At 36.7% G+C, this 18482-nt stretch overlaps 1 protein-coding gene and 1 long non-coding RNA gene across 2 annotated transcripts in view; both read right to left on the bottom strand.

The window, feature by feature from the left end:
- The window catches only part of NRG3 (neuregulin 3), a 345753-nt gene that overhangs the window by 60380 nt on the left and 266891 nt on the right, over positions 1–18482 (bottom strand). The window contains exon 4 of the mRNA XM_071563791.1: positions 11333–11359. Coding sequence (XP_071419892.1) covers positions 11333–11359 — 27 coding nt within the window. The remainder of the gene's footprint in view (positions 1–11332; positions 11360–18482) is intronic.
- On the bottom strand, positions 3856–4412 carry LOC139675936 (uncharacterized). The gene is made up of 3 exons (XR_011698563.1): positions 4287–4412; positions 4026–4169; positions 3856–3907 (listed from the first exon to the last, which is right to left on the bottom strand). It is a non-coding gene; the product is annotated as an uncharacterized lncRNA (long non-coding RNA).

Genomic DNA, 18482 nt, shown 5'->3' with positions numbered 1-18482 from the left:
GGATGTATTCACAGGGAGATAACTCCCAAACAAGTGAATAATATACTGCTATTTTTATGAACTTTTATTAACATAGTGTATTGAGAGAAGAAACTCTAAATATTTAAACTGAAAAAAGAATTAGGGAAATGGAGCACATTTTGGGGTGTGCGAAGGCAGGGAAAGGGCTTCTTAAAAAGTGAACTGTTTCCCCACTGTTTACAGTACCAAAAAGGAGAATAGACTATATCCCATTTTTGCTGCATGGGTGAGATGGTAAACCAGCACCACTGGAATCCAGAAACACAGGCTGGACATGCACTAAGGCATCTGGAGCACATTTCAATCCTGGATTAACAAGGCATTTGTCACAGTAAGAGCTACAGCTGCAAACTTACAGGTGATTCTGAATTTTCTTTGCACAAGGACTTTTAGATTTTCACTTCACATGAACAAACAGACTGAACAGGATGATTACCTAACTGATTCATGGCCTAGAGATGCTAAATCCAATCCATAAAGTACTGAGGCAATAAAACAATTAAAATAGCTGATACATGAATAGTATCAAGACTTAAAAGATACAGAAAAGATAACAAATCACTTGAAAAAGCAGACCAATGGCATTACTTTACTCACCCCTTGTGCAGAACAACACCTGCCATAAAAGTAGCATTGATGCCAAGGCATACATTTTAATTGTCCTTGAGATGTCCTCTATCCACACCAACTGCATCAGAGTCAAATTGGAAACTTTGACCCAATACTGACAAGTGAGATATTGGTCATCTAGTGTAGTTCTCTCAAATTACCAGTTGCATTCATTAAAAAATGAGTAATAGAATTTCCATATTTTCCCTGTCCTGAGGTTTTAATGAATTGTTTTTCTTAGTTTCATTGGAACAAAATTTTGAATAGAACATGTAGTTAAAAATAAGAAATTTGTAGAAAAACCCCACATGATTATCCATTTAACTTCAAAGAAGCAGCATAACTTAGGACAATTACATTACTTTTTCTCTCTGGTTCACCTTTAAGATACTTAATAGAATAAATTAATTGAAAATAATTCGATTTGCTTCTGTAGGATTTTTAGAGGATTTACTCACCTTCTTCCAGTAACAGTTAGCCATCTTATTTCATGACACGATTCACCAATTGAAAGAATGAGATGCTGTGGTACTACCTTACCTTGAAAAGAGACTCTCCATCAGGTAAGAAAAATTTTAAAACACACTAGAAAGATTTACAAGGGGAAAAAAAAGACTGAAATAATCTGTTTAATTGTTTTGGTGACTTTCTCTTGAGCATTCATTTAACACTTAACCAAGATGTCTTTCTTCTTTTAGACTTAAGCACATTACATAAAGTACAGATGCATAAAAAAACTTAAAGCAGCAAAAATCAGCAGGTCACAATTTTATTCTCACTGAGGTGGGTTATTAGTTTGAACTTAATAAAGTCTTATTTTTCTTATGATGCACAACCTAACAATGCACTTCATGCAACTATTTATAGTTCACCAATTTTAAAGTTCTACCCTGTCAGTCCACTTCAATGTACAAAATTTCCAGCCCAGGTGGCTTTGTATTCAGTGCATAGACTCTGCATTACAAACTCAGACAAAAATATAGCACAGAAGACATCAAAACTTTTCTCATCAGGAGCAAATTGACCTTATCTTGAAAACAAATTTAAATTAGTCGAATGAGAGTAATAAGCACAGTGTAAAATAAATACAGACAACAAAGTATCTGGTATTTTTCATTAATATCCCATGTCAGTATATATTATAGTGATAAATGCATATTTTGTTGGGTTTTCTATTTGTGTTTTTTTTTTTAAGATGATTAACTATATTTAACACTGTTGTATTCATTTTCCAAGCATTCATATTTTATGAGCTGAGCAACTTAGTGTATATCGTGACTTCCATTTTTCAAATGCTGCGTCACTTCTTGGTACAGGAGGGGACACCAGGATTATAAACGAGCAAAACTTCAGTGTGTGCGCACTGTACTCTCCATTAAAGCTGAACAGAGCAGTTGTGATACAACTAATTTGTAGTTACGACAACACACCTAAACAGAGTAAGTGCATTGATCAGTAGATTTACGAAATGAACAGAAAAGGAAAATCCACAGCAGTACAGAAAAGAAACAATCAGGAGGATAAAAAAGAGAACAGGGAGGAAGAAGAAAAATGCAAGTTCAAGAGAGGAAAGGAAGGTATTCCCAACTTTGTACACTTGCACAAAAATACTATACAGACTAGGTTTTGTGACTACTGTTGAGAGATTTATCTGATTTTTTTTTTAGATTTAGATAACTTTGAGTCAATCAAGAAAAGGAAAGGCTCATTACATATGTGAATCTAGTCACATACCTGGTCCTGATTTCAGATTATATAAGTTATATTAGAAATAAAAGAAATGATATTATAATGTCCACTGATGTCCATGTGTTTCAGTCAGAAGTTATGAACAAGACAAAAGTATGTCCTATGAAGTTCAACATCGCAATTCTCAGAATTTATACTCTGAAAACACCCAAGTCTTTGTAGTCATCAATTTACAATATTCCTGGCTTGCACTGAGATACACAAATCTTTCCAGCACTGAAGAACTTTATCCGATGGCACAGGGCCTGGCCTGGCAGCTGCAGGTGGCACTGGCTACCGGGCACGATGGAGGTCAGGCACAGGCAGGGCAGGGATCGGCACTGCCACACTGAACCTCTTCAGAAGGTTTAACTCCAGGTTCTTTGCATTACTTAAAAGCTTATTCTTTTGGTGACTAAGATCATTATCTCAATGATGGAAACAACTTACAGTCCTAGCAATTAACATCAATGTGTGTGAAACTACTAATAGAAGTATTAACACTCTTAATTGCAAATAAACTGATTTTGTCTTTCATCTCCTTTACAAACTCCTTGGTCTAATTAATTTTGTCTAGCTCTTCTCTGTTACTTTGTAGTTCACTATCAAACAGTGAGGACTCTAAATTGTTTCAGTTAATTCTGATGAGAACTTAAATACTGTCCCATTTTATGTTTCTTCATTACCAGGTTATTATTCTATATTTCCATTTTCATTTTCCTTTCTAATTGAATGTTAAATGCAAAATTACCAGAAGACGTAAAAGAATAGCCATACAGCAAACCTGTATTACAAGAGAGTTTACTTGCTAAAGCAGACATGGAGTGATACATAATTTACTTATCGCAAAAATAGAAATAAAAGATCATATTAATTCGTATGAGAATTACTGGATGACTGATGCAATAAATATAACTGTTGTGAGCAAATTATACGAACATGATCAAAACAGTGTTCAAAAAATCTGAATTCATACTAAAAGAGAATACCTCATGGTGATTTATTTAACCATTCAAAGAAGAAAAGTCAGCAGTGGAAAACAAAGAAGTTCATCTGTCATCTCCATGTGACAGTTTGCAATTCTGTGATCATCTCAACTGTTGTCAAGAACTGAGCACACAAGAACAATACCTGTACACTGACATACAGTTCTTGTTTCCCCCCACTTCTTTTCTGCTGCTCACGTTTGTTTCCCAGGTAACTGCTCTTGAGTCTGAAGCACCACTGACAAATACCCTGGGCAACTGGACAAACAGCGTTCTTCAGCAGAGACAGGTATGAAATGAGGATAAACTGATGCAGGAAATGGGATCATAAGACAATTTTCAATTACCATAAAAAAACTTCATTAAAAACAATCAGCCAGAGTAGGAATATCTCTGCATTTCTTCACGTGCCAATATCCTATAGCTCCTGCAAAAGAAAAGAAAAGGAAGTGCATGAAAAAAATAACTTAGTGCTCTACACAGAGCATTGCCAATTTTTCCACGCTGCTTACCCTTCTCCTCTGCCTCCAGCAATTACTGGCAGGACACCGTCGCTACCCATTCTAGGCACAGAGGACACAGAAAGATTTAGTTCACTGTCAAAAACATTGATTTTTCTATACAACTGTAATATACATTACAAGCATGCTGCTGTCATGGAACATTTATTGAGATACTTACCTTCTGCTTTCCAAATCCTTGCATCATTCACTCAATGGGACTTGACATCTCCATAGCACCTCCAAGCAGGAAAAGGACAAAGTAACACTGATTCAGGGTGGCTGCACAAATATGGCGCAGATCAGGCATTTGGAGCCTCTCCTCCTGCAGCAATATAACTTCAGTACACAGTGAACAAACTTCTACTCACAAAAAAATCCCCACCCCAACGGGCTAACAATGGATGCCAAGTTCTCATGAACACATTCAGACTGTACTTACTGCTTTGAAGCCTCCTTCAAGGTCATCTCTCAGCAGGAAATATAAAGTCTCACTGGCAAATCTTCTGGCAGCTGTCTCTATCATCACCACCTTTGACATGTGGATCTCACCTTTGTCCGGCTAGGCTTGTTTCAGTAGCATACAAGTTACTGTCTACGTATTTTTGCATCTGGTTAAACTGTAACTGAGCCCAAACAAGGCCAAATCTCAACACTGCAAGTCATCTAATTGCATTAGCATACCCTTGTGGTGTCAGTTTTAACAATTCCTCAAGCTCAGTGAAGCATTTACTTAAATACCATATTCAAAATGCAGGTTATGAAGCTGACTGGGTATAAGGTCACATTTAAATACACAGCTGTCTGTTCAGTGTTGAAGTCATCCAATTACCTGCATTTCACAATAAAAATTGTTTACCCCGTGCAGGACTCCAGGGCACATGCCTAAGCTCAAACCAGAAAGTACCATAATATGCATACACAGAGACATAACACAGCAAAGCCCTCTGTATGAAGACAAGATGCTGTGTCCTCAGCTGAAATCCAGCCTTGAAGCACACACCCTTTGCCCCTGAGGTGCCAAGACAGCATCAATTTTCTTGAAGCTGGCACCATGCAGAAGAGGCTTGTACCTTGGCACTAGGAGTACATGGAAACTTACCTGGAGGCTTATACATAATATCTATTTTTGAGGCTTCACAAATTCTTTTCTAATCCACAGATACCACTTTGACCCTATCCGTACCAGAAAATCAGCACACAGTGAAACTCAGTATATATTTGCCTTGGAAGAGACAGACTAATGGTTATATGCAGCATTATGGTGACACACACCCACTTTTACAGACTGATACCCCACTTAATGCAACCAGCACCTCCTCCTAAGCCAGCTGCCAGGAAACAGAGAAACCCACACCAACAATGACTTTCTAAAAATGTCAGTACACTGTATTATCAATTTTTTAAATTCTTTTTTTTTTAATTTCCATAAGTCTCATCACAAATGATCAGGAAATTCAGCTAGAGAAAGCCGCAGAAATCAAACACTGAGCAAGGTCACCAGAATAAGTTTTATATTTTAACATTATTTTATCCACCCAGTTCACAGAGTTAGTCTTGATAAAGCATTACAGGCAATTAACAACATACATAAGTTAACTACATGGTAAATCTTAGTCTTGCCTTTTAAAAATAGCACAAATTAATCCAGCCAATACAGAAAATGCAGATAAATTGAAAAAATGACATACCAAAAAAAGTAAAGACAGAAGCACTGAAACAGCATGATAGCTAGGTCACAAAGCATTTAGGTAGAAATCTCTCCCTCCTAACTAAACCATATGCTCCAAACTGAGCCAAGATGTGAAGCATTCTGCAACTTATTCACCAAATGCATGTTGACTTTCATTTAAGTGTTATGTTTTCTGAAACAGGTAACAACTGGCAGAGCTTTCTCCAGCCCCTGAGGAACCTCTGCTTCATCTGTTACTCTTATAGCACACAGACATCAGCTGTTTCTATAAAACTCTCTCTTCTGGTGTTCATGTCTCTTTTCTCCAGAGATGACAAATGAATCTTCTTCCCAGCTAAGAGAATACCGTGGAAAGTGCTGAGGATCGAAAGCCATTTCATGCCTCAGGATACTTCTGTTATTTTGCAACATACTTAAAAAGGACAGGTATTTCATAAAGCAAACAGAAAGACAAGGTCCCAAGAGAAAAGCCTTTACTGAATTCTGAAAAGGTGACATGAGCAAACCCTTTACTGAATTCAAAAAGATTAAATCAGGAGAAGGTAATGAAAATCTGGGGCAGGATGAAGAACAAAGGGATTCAAGGAGTGATGATAATGATGGTAATAAACATTCCAAGTACCAGTGCCTACCAGACTAGTCCTTCGTAGCTCTTTTGGAATTTCCTGAAGGAGTACAGATAAAATACTTTAAATGCTTATGATTAATAACAATATACATATAAACAGATATGCTTTCATAGTTCTGGGGGGACTGTGACCTAAGAATAAATTTTGTGCAAACAGGAGCATAAAAATAGACAGCGTGCCATATTATCAGAACAGATCTACCTTCTTTAAAAAGGAATACAGGGAAAACTTAACTTTATTTTTTAAATATACATCCTTTAGAACACATACATTCTTATCTCATGTGATGGAACACTCATCCTCTCTTCCAGTGAAAACCTGGAGCATTACAGGATTTTGTATTAGGTAAGAGCTGCTAAATGTTAAATAAGGAGAGGACTGTCCATGCACACACTGGTTATTTATTTTCATTGTCTGGTTGCTGCTACAAGACATTGAGTTTCAGAGCTCACCAGCTCCACATTTTTTGAGCTGTGCAGGAACTAATGGACTTTACCTTTTTATTTCTTGCAGACAGGAAAATATGAAGTTGTTACAATCTTGCTTATCCTGCCCATCAGCAAAACCAACTTTTGGAGTTTGGAAAAATCAAAATGCATCTGTCACAGTGCATGACACGAGGTCACAGAGTCCATTTAGGTAACTGGATCATATGTTCCCAGAGTCTTAGGCATACAGCCATCTTATTATCTCAATGAGGGGGCAGCGAGAATCAGCACAGTGAAAACACAGCATACACCATCCTCTCCAGTGCCAACAGCTGCTCAGAACGCAGAAAACTGAATATATTTCACATTGTAGTCCTTGCAAGGAGATAAATGAATTTTAAGAGGATCCCATTCTTGAGTTACTTTATTGCTCTGCTGAATTAAATGCTATTTAATGATTCAGCACTTACAAGGTATTATATATCATTCATACTCCATTGATTTCAGTGAAGCTTCTTCTGATTTTTCCAGAAAAGATAAGTAGTTCCAAGGAAAAAAATATTAATTTTCTGTATAAGGCCTGAGAGTAAAGAAGTTTAAAGTGTCACTAACTACAGCAACAGCTATATTGTTTTTGTAATTCGCACATGAGGAGATTCAGGTTATTGCATTAAAATTGTTTACACCATTGATAGTGGTTTAACTGCTAAGCAGCCCAAGGATGGAGACTACTTCATGTTACGACTGTATTTCCATCAAAGCTGCAGCAACCCAGCTGTTACACTTTATTGGAGCATTTTACTTTCAACTGTATCCATCATAAATCACTGTTACAGAATAACAGGTAAAGATTCTGGATCATCAGATTAGGTTGTGTAGGAAAAATGCTGAAACAGTCATGTTTGTTCATGTGTTTTAGCAGGTTATTCCAAGACTCACTTGTCATCATGTTTCATCTCTTAACGTGCATTAAGTCCACTCATTCACAGTGTAAGAAATTAGTAAAACAGACAGCTCCTTGCCTCAGGCACTGACTTGCAGCCCAGTATACACATTGTCAAAGATGATTCTCAGGCTCAAAGGTTGCTCTCAGGCAACAATTTCGCTCTGCAGCTGGGACAACACGCACGAAGTCAGTTTCCACAACTCAGCTTTCAGCTATTGCACCTAAGTGACCATGTTTGCTATCAGAGGTATTTGGCTTCAACAATTTTGCCATCAGAAAAGTAAACTATTCAGCCCTGATGTGCAGTTAACCACCTGGGACAAAAATGACAGTAAGCTGTAGATACTTGTATCCCCATACTATCTAGTGCTAACAATACATCACTTAGTTTTTTCATTGAATAAAAGCTGCTTCTTTTGCCCTCTCTCTTTTTTTCTTCCCCCCCCCCCATAATCTCTCTTGCTCACATAAGCATTACCAAAAGCAATCCTGCTTTCCAAGATGTGAAATGGTTAATAGAGCTAGTAACTTTCCAGTTTGTAGGAATATTGTGGCAACTTTTACTTACTTCTGTGTTGGAAATCTAAATATAATCATATGCATCATCATTGCTGAGACACAGAACCATGCAGATGTGCACCAACGAGGACCAGGAAGCACTGCCCTCCTGTGGGAGCTGTACAGAGTTCTCCCACTCCCCGCTGTGCTCCCTCATGAGGAACCAGGGAGCACAGGCAAGGAGACTGAAGTTGGCACCCTCTTGCAAGGAAGAAATAGTTTCTGTGTTACTGAAAGATAGTCTCCAGAGAGCTGAGGAATCTAAATGCAGAAAGCCTGACAAAACCTGCAGTAATTGAGAATCTAAAGCACAGATAGATTAAAAGACTTTGCCCAAAGCATCTCTGACAGATTGCATCAGAGATGGAAATTGAATGGAGTATCAGACACAAGACTTTTTTTTTCCTTTTTTTTTCCTGTGAGATACTAGAAAGCATCAATCATTTCCTTATTGCCAGAAATTCCATGAAACTTGACCACTCTGATCACAATTCTTAAATCCACATTTTTAAGGACATAGTGTCCCTTGAACACATACTTGGCTTTCATTTAATTCAAGAGGCGCTGCACACGAATACATCAGAACTGTTCATTAATTGCTACATATGCAACATTTTAAAACAGACATGGCACGTTAATATGCCTGCCTTTATTTCCACTATCCATACAAAGAAACAGACAGTGCAAACCAGTATCAGCAGCAATATTAAAGTATCAGGCGGAGAAGGGGTGTAAGACCATGACAGAAGTTAACACAAAAGTCAATGTGGTACATACACTGAATACCCAACTCTTATTTCTCAAAGTACTGCAGGTGAGAATTAAGAATCTGACAGGAAGCAGATTTCAACAAGTAATGGAAAAGAAACATACACACCACCCTCTACTGAGCTCTGGAATGGGTTGCCATGGGTACTTCTTGGGGAAGACAGGATTGACTGGTTCACAAAAGGATACACAAATTCAAGGACAACAGATCGCTAACAGGACAGTAAAAGTAAAGGTATATACGCCACAATGATTCTTGAGAGTCTAACAAAAAAAGGGAATGACTACACTTCTCTACTTTCCTTGGCAAATGTACACGCAACTAGATGTGTAGTTATTGTACATTTTATCTGTCCCCTGGGGCACCTCTGTAGACAGATGTTCCTACCTACATGAGATTTCAGCTTTCTCTACTGTGAAAAGAGTTCAGCTTTCCCTGGCAATCCAGGTTTACATGGTTTTCAAACAAAATTTCTGGGACATGACTTTGTAAATGGAATTTCTAAGGAAACTGAGCCCACAAATACAATGAAAACATTAGAAAATTTGTTCCCTGAATCATGTACAAATAAAGTTAAGCTCTGCAGCATCTATACATTGCTATTTTTTTATAAATGAAAAGTAATCTTCACACTGATTGTCATTATTCTCTGCAATACAGAAGTAAACTCATTGGAGAGGCTTTGAATAAGTGCACCTAATTTGATGAGTATATTTTCACCAATATTTTTATATATGGGGTGAGGATTTGTACTTTGCACGTGTGTACGGTAGTGATTCCATACTTGCTTACACTTCCTAAAGTAAATCTTCACAAAGACTAGAGGAGGATTTAAGAAGCACAGTCATTTCACTTTTGCATACAATTCTGGAACTTATTCTTTTCTAGCCCATAGAAAACAATCTCAAACCTCATTTTAGATCATAGTCATAATATTTTCAGGCTTGAGACAAAAGCCTCTATTAATTTCTATACCATCAAGATCTGTTCAAATATTAAATAAGACAATCTGAAAACTACTCATAGGAGAGGACTACTTTGAGCCAAGACTTTAGGGATTTGCTTTAGTTCAAGCCTTAAAGAGATGTCTTAAGAAGAAAGAAGAAACTGAAAGCCTCAAAATAAAGTTAAAATAATTCTGCTTTACCCCCTGGGTAATATTTTTATGCTTCTTATCGAAAGGTTCACTGGAAGACTCCTATATATCTATATTCTTTATCCAGTTTCTTTTATGTATATACTTGTCCTTCAAGTTGCATGCCTCAAGACTGCTGCTCACAATTTAAGTTAAGCAGAAAACCTGAGATATATGCAGAGCCTTTAAAGTAATCATTTCCCAGCTGTGCTTGTCCACTAAGTCCATGAAAACACCTGCATCGATTCCACTGGCACTTTTAAAGCTGCAGATAAAGTGAAGTGAAACACAAAACTGGAGATCAGAAAAGGAGTTCTCTAGAGAGAACAGTGTTTTAGTCCAAAAGCAGTAGGAAAAAATCCTTCAACCTGCTTGGTATCCTCTAGTTAATGCAGCCTGCCATGCAATTAATGCTCATCACCATACTGGTTTCTTGATAATTTACACTTAATAAAATCCCCATATTGCCACTTAGAACTGATAGGCTATCAGACTCTTATTTTTAAAATCTGAAAAATTAAGTAAAACTTTATATAGACAAAGGATATAACAAAAGTAATTTTTAAAAATTACTTAAATATGAATTTGCAAGCTTCATACTATAGTGTTTTCAGTCATATTTAATGGTTTATCCAAGCAGTTTTTCCACAAAGGATGCACCAGAGCAGTAAATGTTAAGGACAAATCTCGGATTCCTCAAGGATGTTACCTGTGCTCTCTGAAGATCACCAGCTGAGAGGTGAAATGGTGACCTAATAAGCCTGTCATTCCATTAGGTTATGAATATATCAAAAAGCAGGAACTCAGCCAACAGAACTTCATCTTTTCCTTTCCAAAATTGTAAGAAGCAATTATTCACTCATACTTTAGCTTTTCTCCTAACCAATTTGACTTGAGATGAAATGTTTCTTATTAAACCTAGTTAAATTTGATATTGCAATCAACACCAAATTCTTAAAAAATAATGAAAAATTCTAATTTAAAATTTACTTTCCTTTACATGACAATAAGCCTTAACTCTCTCATAAAATCTCACATAAAATATTATTCCTGAAATGTCATGATATGGCCACATAATGTTTATGTTATGCTTCATTAAATAACAATGAAGTACTAAATCATCATTATGGAGTTTTTAAGCTCCATAGCAGTGAGCAAGAAAAAAATTAAACCTTCATATAATTTCAAATGTAATCAATAAATATAATAGGCGCCCAAAGCAAAATCCACTGATGGAGGTCATGGGAGTCTTCCCATTAACTTCCATGTTCTTTGGCCTAAGGTACCAAGAGAAATATGAGAAATGAAAGGAAGAGAAATTAAAACTTACCCATGAATTCAATTCCTAAATGGTCCGCTGTACCCATGAAAGCATGTAAAAGAAAAAAGAGAAAAGAGACAGAAATGTTAGAAACAGACTAAAATGTAAATATAACCTTTCTTATCTCTGGCAGCATTCAGTATTTACATGGCAGTGCTGCAGAAGACCATGTGGGGTCAGGGGCCCACTGTGGGGGTACTGGTCCCAAAGAAAGGCACAGCCCTGCCCTTTGAAGGGCAATCCTAAGGCGAGAATTTAGGGCACTAAGCTGTCACAAGAAGGAAGTGTATTTATGCATGTATATGAATGCCTTTACTTGATACTCAACAGTGTCCCAAAAGGATTTGGTTTTCTCATCCTCCTGAAACTCCTCTCTCAAGTTAACTACCATTGTTAGTTAGACAAGGTTCTTGCTTTCATTTTCTCTGACAGAGATCAAGCCTTTTACTGGGTTTTGCAACTCTCACCACAGCACAGCAGCCACACTTGCACCCAAGGTGACTGCAGACATGGCTGCTGTACAGCAGAAACGCAGGAAAAGCAGCCATGTGCCCTGCTTAGTCATCAGACAGGAATGAGGCAATAATTTCAAGACTCCTAGAACTGAAGCAAAAGTGTTAATGCTTTTATTGACTGAATTACCACATGGACTTCTAAATATTTCAGGACCCTCTTTTCACATGATAAATTAGGATACATGTCTTTAATAGACAGATGTTTTAGTGCAAAGTAGATTTAAATTTACACCAAACACTCATTAAATTTTAAGCCAATAGGAAGAATATTTAAGTTGATATGCCATTAAAGAACAACAAGCTCTCCACCCTGCAGGGGCAGGACAACAGAAAAAGTTTTAACTGACTTCTCAGAACTGAGTGTGCAAGGAGGAGTAGGTTCAACTCCAGACTGAAACTTTGGAAGGGCAGAAGTTCAGAAAGGCTGCAAAATGCAATTCTCCTCTATACTAGACTTGAAATACTTTGCTTTTCCTTGGGAGGTAATAACTGGCATTATAAAGAACACAGGAAGTTGGTTTTGCTTTTTTTGTTTGCTGTTTTTTTTTCCTAATGAAAATGCAGTATTTCTCTTTAAAATATAATGAAAGAAAACATTTTTAACTGTGTTTTTCTTCCTTTCAATTTATAGTCACATTTCCTTAATACAGCACAGATTAGTACATGATTTTGCCAAAGTTTGCAAGAGCAATGTGTGCAGAGAGGAAGGCTGTAGGAAACATGTCAGGTACAAACAACCCTAGTACATTGAACACAGAAATGTCATTTTTATAAAAGCATGGTATCAGATATATCATAAGTGCATTAAATATACTGTATTCACAGAGATTTGAAGCATGTGTTTTCCCCCTCTAATTTTCTGTGCCTGCAATGAAATCTGTCAATATGATCCACATGGAATTCACACCTTTGCATCCTTCTGTAAATTAGATCAAAATGCAGTTGAAAACTGCTTACCATAAAAAATGGTAAGAGAGATCAAAGTACCATAATCTGGTCTCCAAGGAACTAAGGATATGGACACATGAAGCAAGACCATCCAAAATCATCTTTTAAGTCTGTGCAGAACAGCTGAAAAAACAATCCTTGTTTCCTAAATGGCCTGTACATGTTCTCTACATGCTTTCCATTTGCAACATGTAATCCCCCCATTTGAGTTCACTAATATGGTTAAAAACACTTCCTCAAAATATGTGTATAAAATATTCCCCTAAAAAGAGGAAAAAAAGTATTTCAACTCACAGTTTAGTGGCTTATACATAAGTGAGAGTCAAGGGTATAAGTAGCCTTCCTGGGAAATATGTTGAACTGGAGTGGGTGGAAACATGTGAGGTGATTTATTTTAAATATCTCATGTGAAGGGAAAAGAACTTCAGCAACCAGCCTAATATATACAGCGGACAAAGCTGATTTACCCAGATTACAATGAAAGGATGTCCAATGGGATAAACCTTTACAATAAAATATCCAAGCTGCCGATCATTAAGCATAGTTCAACAAGCTCTGTGAGCAGCTACCTGGAAACAGAAAACACTGCCATTGTAACGCTTGCAGATGAAGCCCACGCTGGCCCTGGTTATGACCATCATGGGGCTGCCCCTTGGGGAGCAGACACCAGTCCCAAAATCACTCTCACTTGCACCTCTGTGTGCAAATACAAGATGCTGCAAGCTTCAGGTTTGGAGATGGGCTTCCCCCCTCTTAACAGCAGCAAGGAAGTCTCTCAGCAGGTCCATGTCAGAGACAGGAATAGCACTGGGAACTCCACAGCAGGCTAAGCAGGGAAGTGAGCTGTGGTGGTGACGTGAGACTGAACCAAATACTGAAATGTGAAGTATTGACCCCGGTATGCCATGGTGTGACAAAACGCTGTTATATTGATATACAGCTGTAATACACAAAAGATAAATTGCCTGCAGAGCACTTCCCTGGACACAGCAAGTGCAATGCCAAGTAATTCACCATCCAGAAATGTAGTTTCTTTAAGGACTCAGTTAAAAAAAAATGAATATGAGAGCTGTTAATGTGCTGAAGCGTGGGCGCTGCTCCACAAGATGGGGTCATTAACCAAATAACCCAACAGTATTTTATGTTTGTTATTATGATTTCTTCTTTTTGTTTGGTGTTGTTATATTGTCAGAAACTAATATATTTTTCAGACAGGAAGATAATTTCATTTTATGAATATTTCTGTATTTTCTTGTTGATGTGGGAAAAATACTGTGCCTTACGGTCATTGCACTATGCAAATGTGTTGATAATATTAAAGCCCTTTTGATTTATACTTCATAAATACATAAATACCTGGGAATAGTTTATAACAAGGATGAGCAGATAAATTTGCAGTCACTAATAGATTAACTTATTTGTGCTTCACAAAAAAATCCATACATCCTTGTGTTTGGATTGTGGTTTGCTGGAGCTTTTTCTTAGCCATATTAACACCAGGAATAGAAACATAAACTGAACATGTAAATCTAACTGATTTATAGAAGAAAAATCTTGGACATCAAAGCACTCACCGTAAACCACTACAGACATTTTAATCTGTTTTAAGGATAAGTTGACTTTGGCATGAAGCAGACAGCTTTAGGAAATCAGTGCAACAGCAAAGTATTTTCCTCTGCAAATGAAATTTGTCGTTTCCAATAAAATCGTAAGATTTGTTAAATTGTCCTTGGTAGATTATTGTCTTGAACACAAAATGCAACATGATAATATGCTGCAAGCTACCTTGGGACAGCTCAAGTACTCTGAACAGATTATCTGTCTGGAAGGCACAGAACAAAGTTTAGCTCATAAGTATTAGCCCAATAAAACTTGGTCAGAAATAAAGAAAAATCCTTCCATTCAAAAGACGGCTAGATTAGGATGCTACCTAAAGATACAAACCACTGCTCTCTTATTCACTGTTTCATTATGTTTGACAGTACACACTTATCAGCCAATTTGTATATTTAATGAAGTTAAAAAACAACCAGTTACAAATAAATGTGTCTAAAAATATAGATTTTTTTTGAACCTTCAAGTATATTATTTTTCTGGTTCTTCATTTTGCATTTGAGTACATAAAGTAATAGGAGAAGGAATTTCTCTATTCAGTAGGAAGGGTACATTGCTCCCATTTTCTCTCTCTCTTGTCAAACTGACTAATGCTCTCAGAGGTTGGTTTATTTTTTTTAGCATCAAAAGAAAAAAGCAACAGCATGTAATAATGTATTTTAAAAATCTCAATTATTAAAGAGCATAAAATTTTATTTTGTTGTTTGTTTTAGAGAAGTTCCTGTAGTTTATTTCTGTAATTAATTTACATAAAAGTAGTCTTCAAAACATTTGTGGGGGTTGTGAAACTGACTGAGACTGTTCAGGGGAATCAGAGACATAAAAGCAAAATAGTTCAACTACTGATTCTTTTCAAAATAACTTTACTGAAGGACATGACGGAAAAGTCCCTCAGTGAGACCTTTAAAAATGGACGAAACTAAATCCTGAGAGTGACCTTGAATCAATTGTACCTGTGGCCTCTTTTTATCCTCTCTGACAAAATTTTTCCAGATGAAAAATTTCATTGCAATAGGTAGGCTGTTCACACTTTAACTGGTGTAAGAGTAAGTATACAGAATATCTTGGTAATTTGGCCTATCCATGTCAAGACACAATAATGAAAATCCTACAGACACACATCCATTACAAGATACTTGGTCTGGTTTTGATGAAATTACAAATCACAGTTAAAGAAATTATAACAAAGGAAGAAAGAATGCTGTAGAGCTATAAAAAACTTTACAATCTCCTCTACTCTCAGTGTAAACAATGAGAAAAGATTCACATTCTCAATTTGCATAGATACAGTTCATTTTATTTTAAACCAAATTAAAGTCCTCAATCTGCAAATATAAATATTGAAGACAACATCTAAAGGTTAATTGCTTTGCCCATTTCTTCTTAACGGGAAAAAAAATGTACAGGAGGAAACAAAACTAGGCTTGCTATCAATGCTTGTATGGCTCTGGGAAGTCTCTAATACAGCCTCAGGACAGAACCCCCCACCCACTATCAATCCCATAACAAAGGAAAAGCTGAAAAACATCCAGCAAAGCCTCTTGTTATATAAATTATACACAGGGCTAAATAATGGAATGAACTGTTGATTTTCTTTCCCTTTGAATGCTTGCAGCCTGTGGCTGTGGTTTTCATCACAGAAGTGGAAAGACTGTTTCTAACTTGTGCAAACAAATAATAGCAATGCTTCCATCTTCAGGTTCAAGATAAGTTGGAAAATTCAACTACTTACCTGACCTGCAGTATGCAGACTCAGAGGATGAAACCTGCCTCTTTTCTATCATTTTAAAGACCTTAAATTATCATCTTTGCAGCTAATAGACTATGTTGTTTCTCTTTGAGGCACTATGTTGGATATTAATGAAAAGAACTTAATCCCATCAAACAACATAAGCTATCTCTATTGATATTCATAATATTGTAAATCAGTACAGATTAATTTTTACTACTATAGCTATAAATTCAGCAGAACAAATGGGTCTAATTTCAAATCAATGAATAGCCTATTGAAATTACCCTATTAAACTTACTAAGCACCTGAAGAATTTATTTAAGAATTGTCTCAGATCCTGGCAAAAAATGCTTGGCAACAAGTGTCAAACAAATGCAACAATGTTTTATTTTTATTCTGAATAATCAATTGTTTTCAGCAATGAGATGAGAGAGCAGGTAAGTGTTAGCTGCTGTTGCTTTATACAGATATATTTTTGCTGATTTACTTAGCATTCTTAATTCAACAGAACTGCTCAACACATATAAGCACTTTAATTCATCCCAGAATATTAGCACGTTAACAGTGTGCTCACACTTTGTCTTCAGTTAGGCAACTTGGAGATGTTTTCTTATTTTATTTACCAAAAAGGTAATGCTGTTCCTATGAAAATTACTAACAACATCAAATGTAACTGAAGCTGCCCGATAGACCTCATAGCTCAGGGTGACAAGGTTATTTATGAAGTGTTCCCTAAATACATGTTGAAAATGATAAACCAGTGTGAACAGTCAGATCAGCCTCCCCTGGCACAGTAAGACTGCAGTAAACATTGCACATTAGAGCCTGGCTACTTGATTACTGGTATTAGCATAAACTATTACAACCAATGGTTCTGATAAACATTCCTGGAAAAAAAATCAAGATTTGTCTGATATTATGCAGTTTTCACAGAAAAGTAAACCCCTGTATATGCAGTGCAACTGCAAAAATTGTCATTTTAATTTTATGTTCCTGTTGCTTAGTGAAGCCTATCATCTCCTGCAAAGTTTCTTTCCTCCCCACCTCTCTTTCTTGGCTCTAAACATTACACTTATTTTATACTGCCATCTAAAAGTTTGGCCTCACATACCAGGTTTTCTGATTCTGTTAAGGACTACACAAAGACAAACACCAATATTTCCATGCGACTACGATTTTGAATTCTTTTCTTGGCTTCCACAGCAGATATAACAATGACATTTATCCCAAGGTCTCAATTGCATAGTGGGCGATTGCATCACCACCACACCCGAGGAACCACTGAGAGAATTAGGCTATGGAGAAATATATTCTTCTCTCCATCTGTGTCATTAACACAATGGTTCCTGGAGAGCCAAGATTTGCACTGCGTAAAATCCTCGAGCCTGATCCAGGTTAGTGCAGTGGCATCACGCTGCCTCTGCAGATGGACCTGCCTTTATCTGCAGGAGTGCTGGCCAATGGGGCTGAGTGCATTCATCTACATTGGGCTGAGATGTTTTAAGTCATTAAGCACTTCCACTGAATTACAGTAGCAATTGGCATAGTTAGTCATGCAGAGTCCTCTGAAAATGCCAATCCCTACACACACAACACTGGTCCTTTCCTAACTATGTTGTGACAAGGTCTCGTAAAGCTAAATATCAGATGGGAGTGGACTCATACTTTTTGTCAAAACCCCAAAGCATATTTATTAGTTCCAAAACATATGGTCTGGAAAGTTTTTGGAACCATATGTACTGAATTAGATTATTTATCTTGTCCTAGGTGTGAAAGATTTCACTTGAACGCAGTGTTCTGTGGGAAAAGAATCCCGTTCTGGATAAATAAATGATGCAAAGTGTCTATTAAGATGGCATAAGTCAATGAGTTTCTTAGAATTACTATAGGGATTTTTGCACTATTATTTCCAAATGGGTGTTTGATAATATGTGTCTGTAAAATATAACCAGTCTCACAGAAACATTAAATGAATTGCTAATAGCTGCTGCATCTTATGAACATATGACATTTAATAAACATATTTCATGCTAAATGTTACTTTATTCCTTCCACAGATCATTAAGCTGTCCTTCACTTGCCTGCTACAGGAAAATGTTTCAGATGCAATCCATTTTACTGCTCTCTAAAGGCATAGAAAATTTTGTAGGTTTTTGTCAATTTCTTAAGACCTAATTACTTTTGTCAACTTTAGGACACAGAATGTACATCAATTTGTGAAAAAAATGCAGCTTTATTTCCCAACATTTCAAGTAATCAAGTAATTTATTTCTACTGCAGTCAAAAAACAAACAGGCAGCAGCAGAGTACAGGTATCTACATCAAGATTTTACAATATTAATGCAAGGTT

Source organism: Pithys albifrons, chromosome 9 (genome assembly GCF_047495875.1).
Source record: "Pithys albifrons albifrons isolate INPA30051 chromosome 9, PitAlb_v1, whole genome shotgun sequence".
In the NCBI taxonomy this organism is placed as follows: domain Eukaryota; kingdom Metazoa; phylum Chordata; class Aves; order Passeriformes; family Thamnophilidae; genus Pithys; species Pithys albifrons.
Note: the sequence above shows the minus strand (reverse complement) of the source record. Positions and strands in the feature narration are given on the sequence as shown.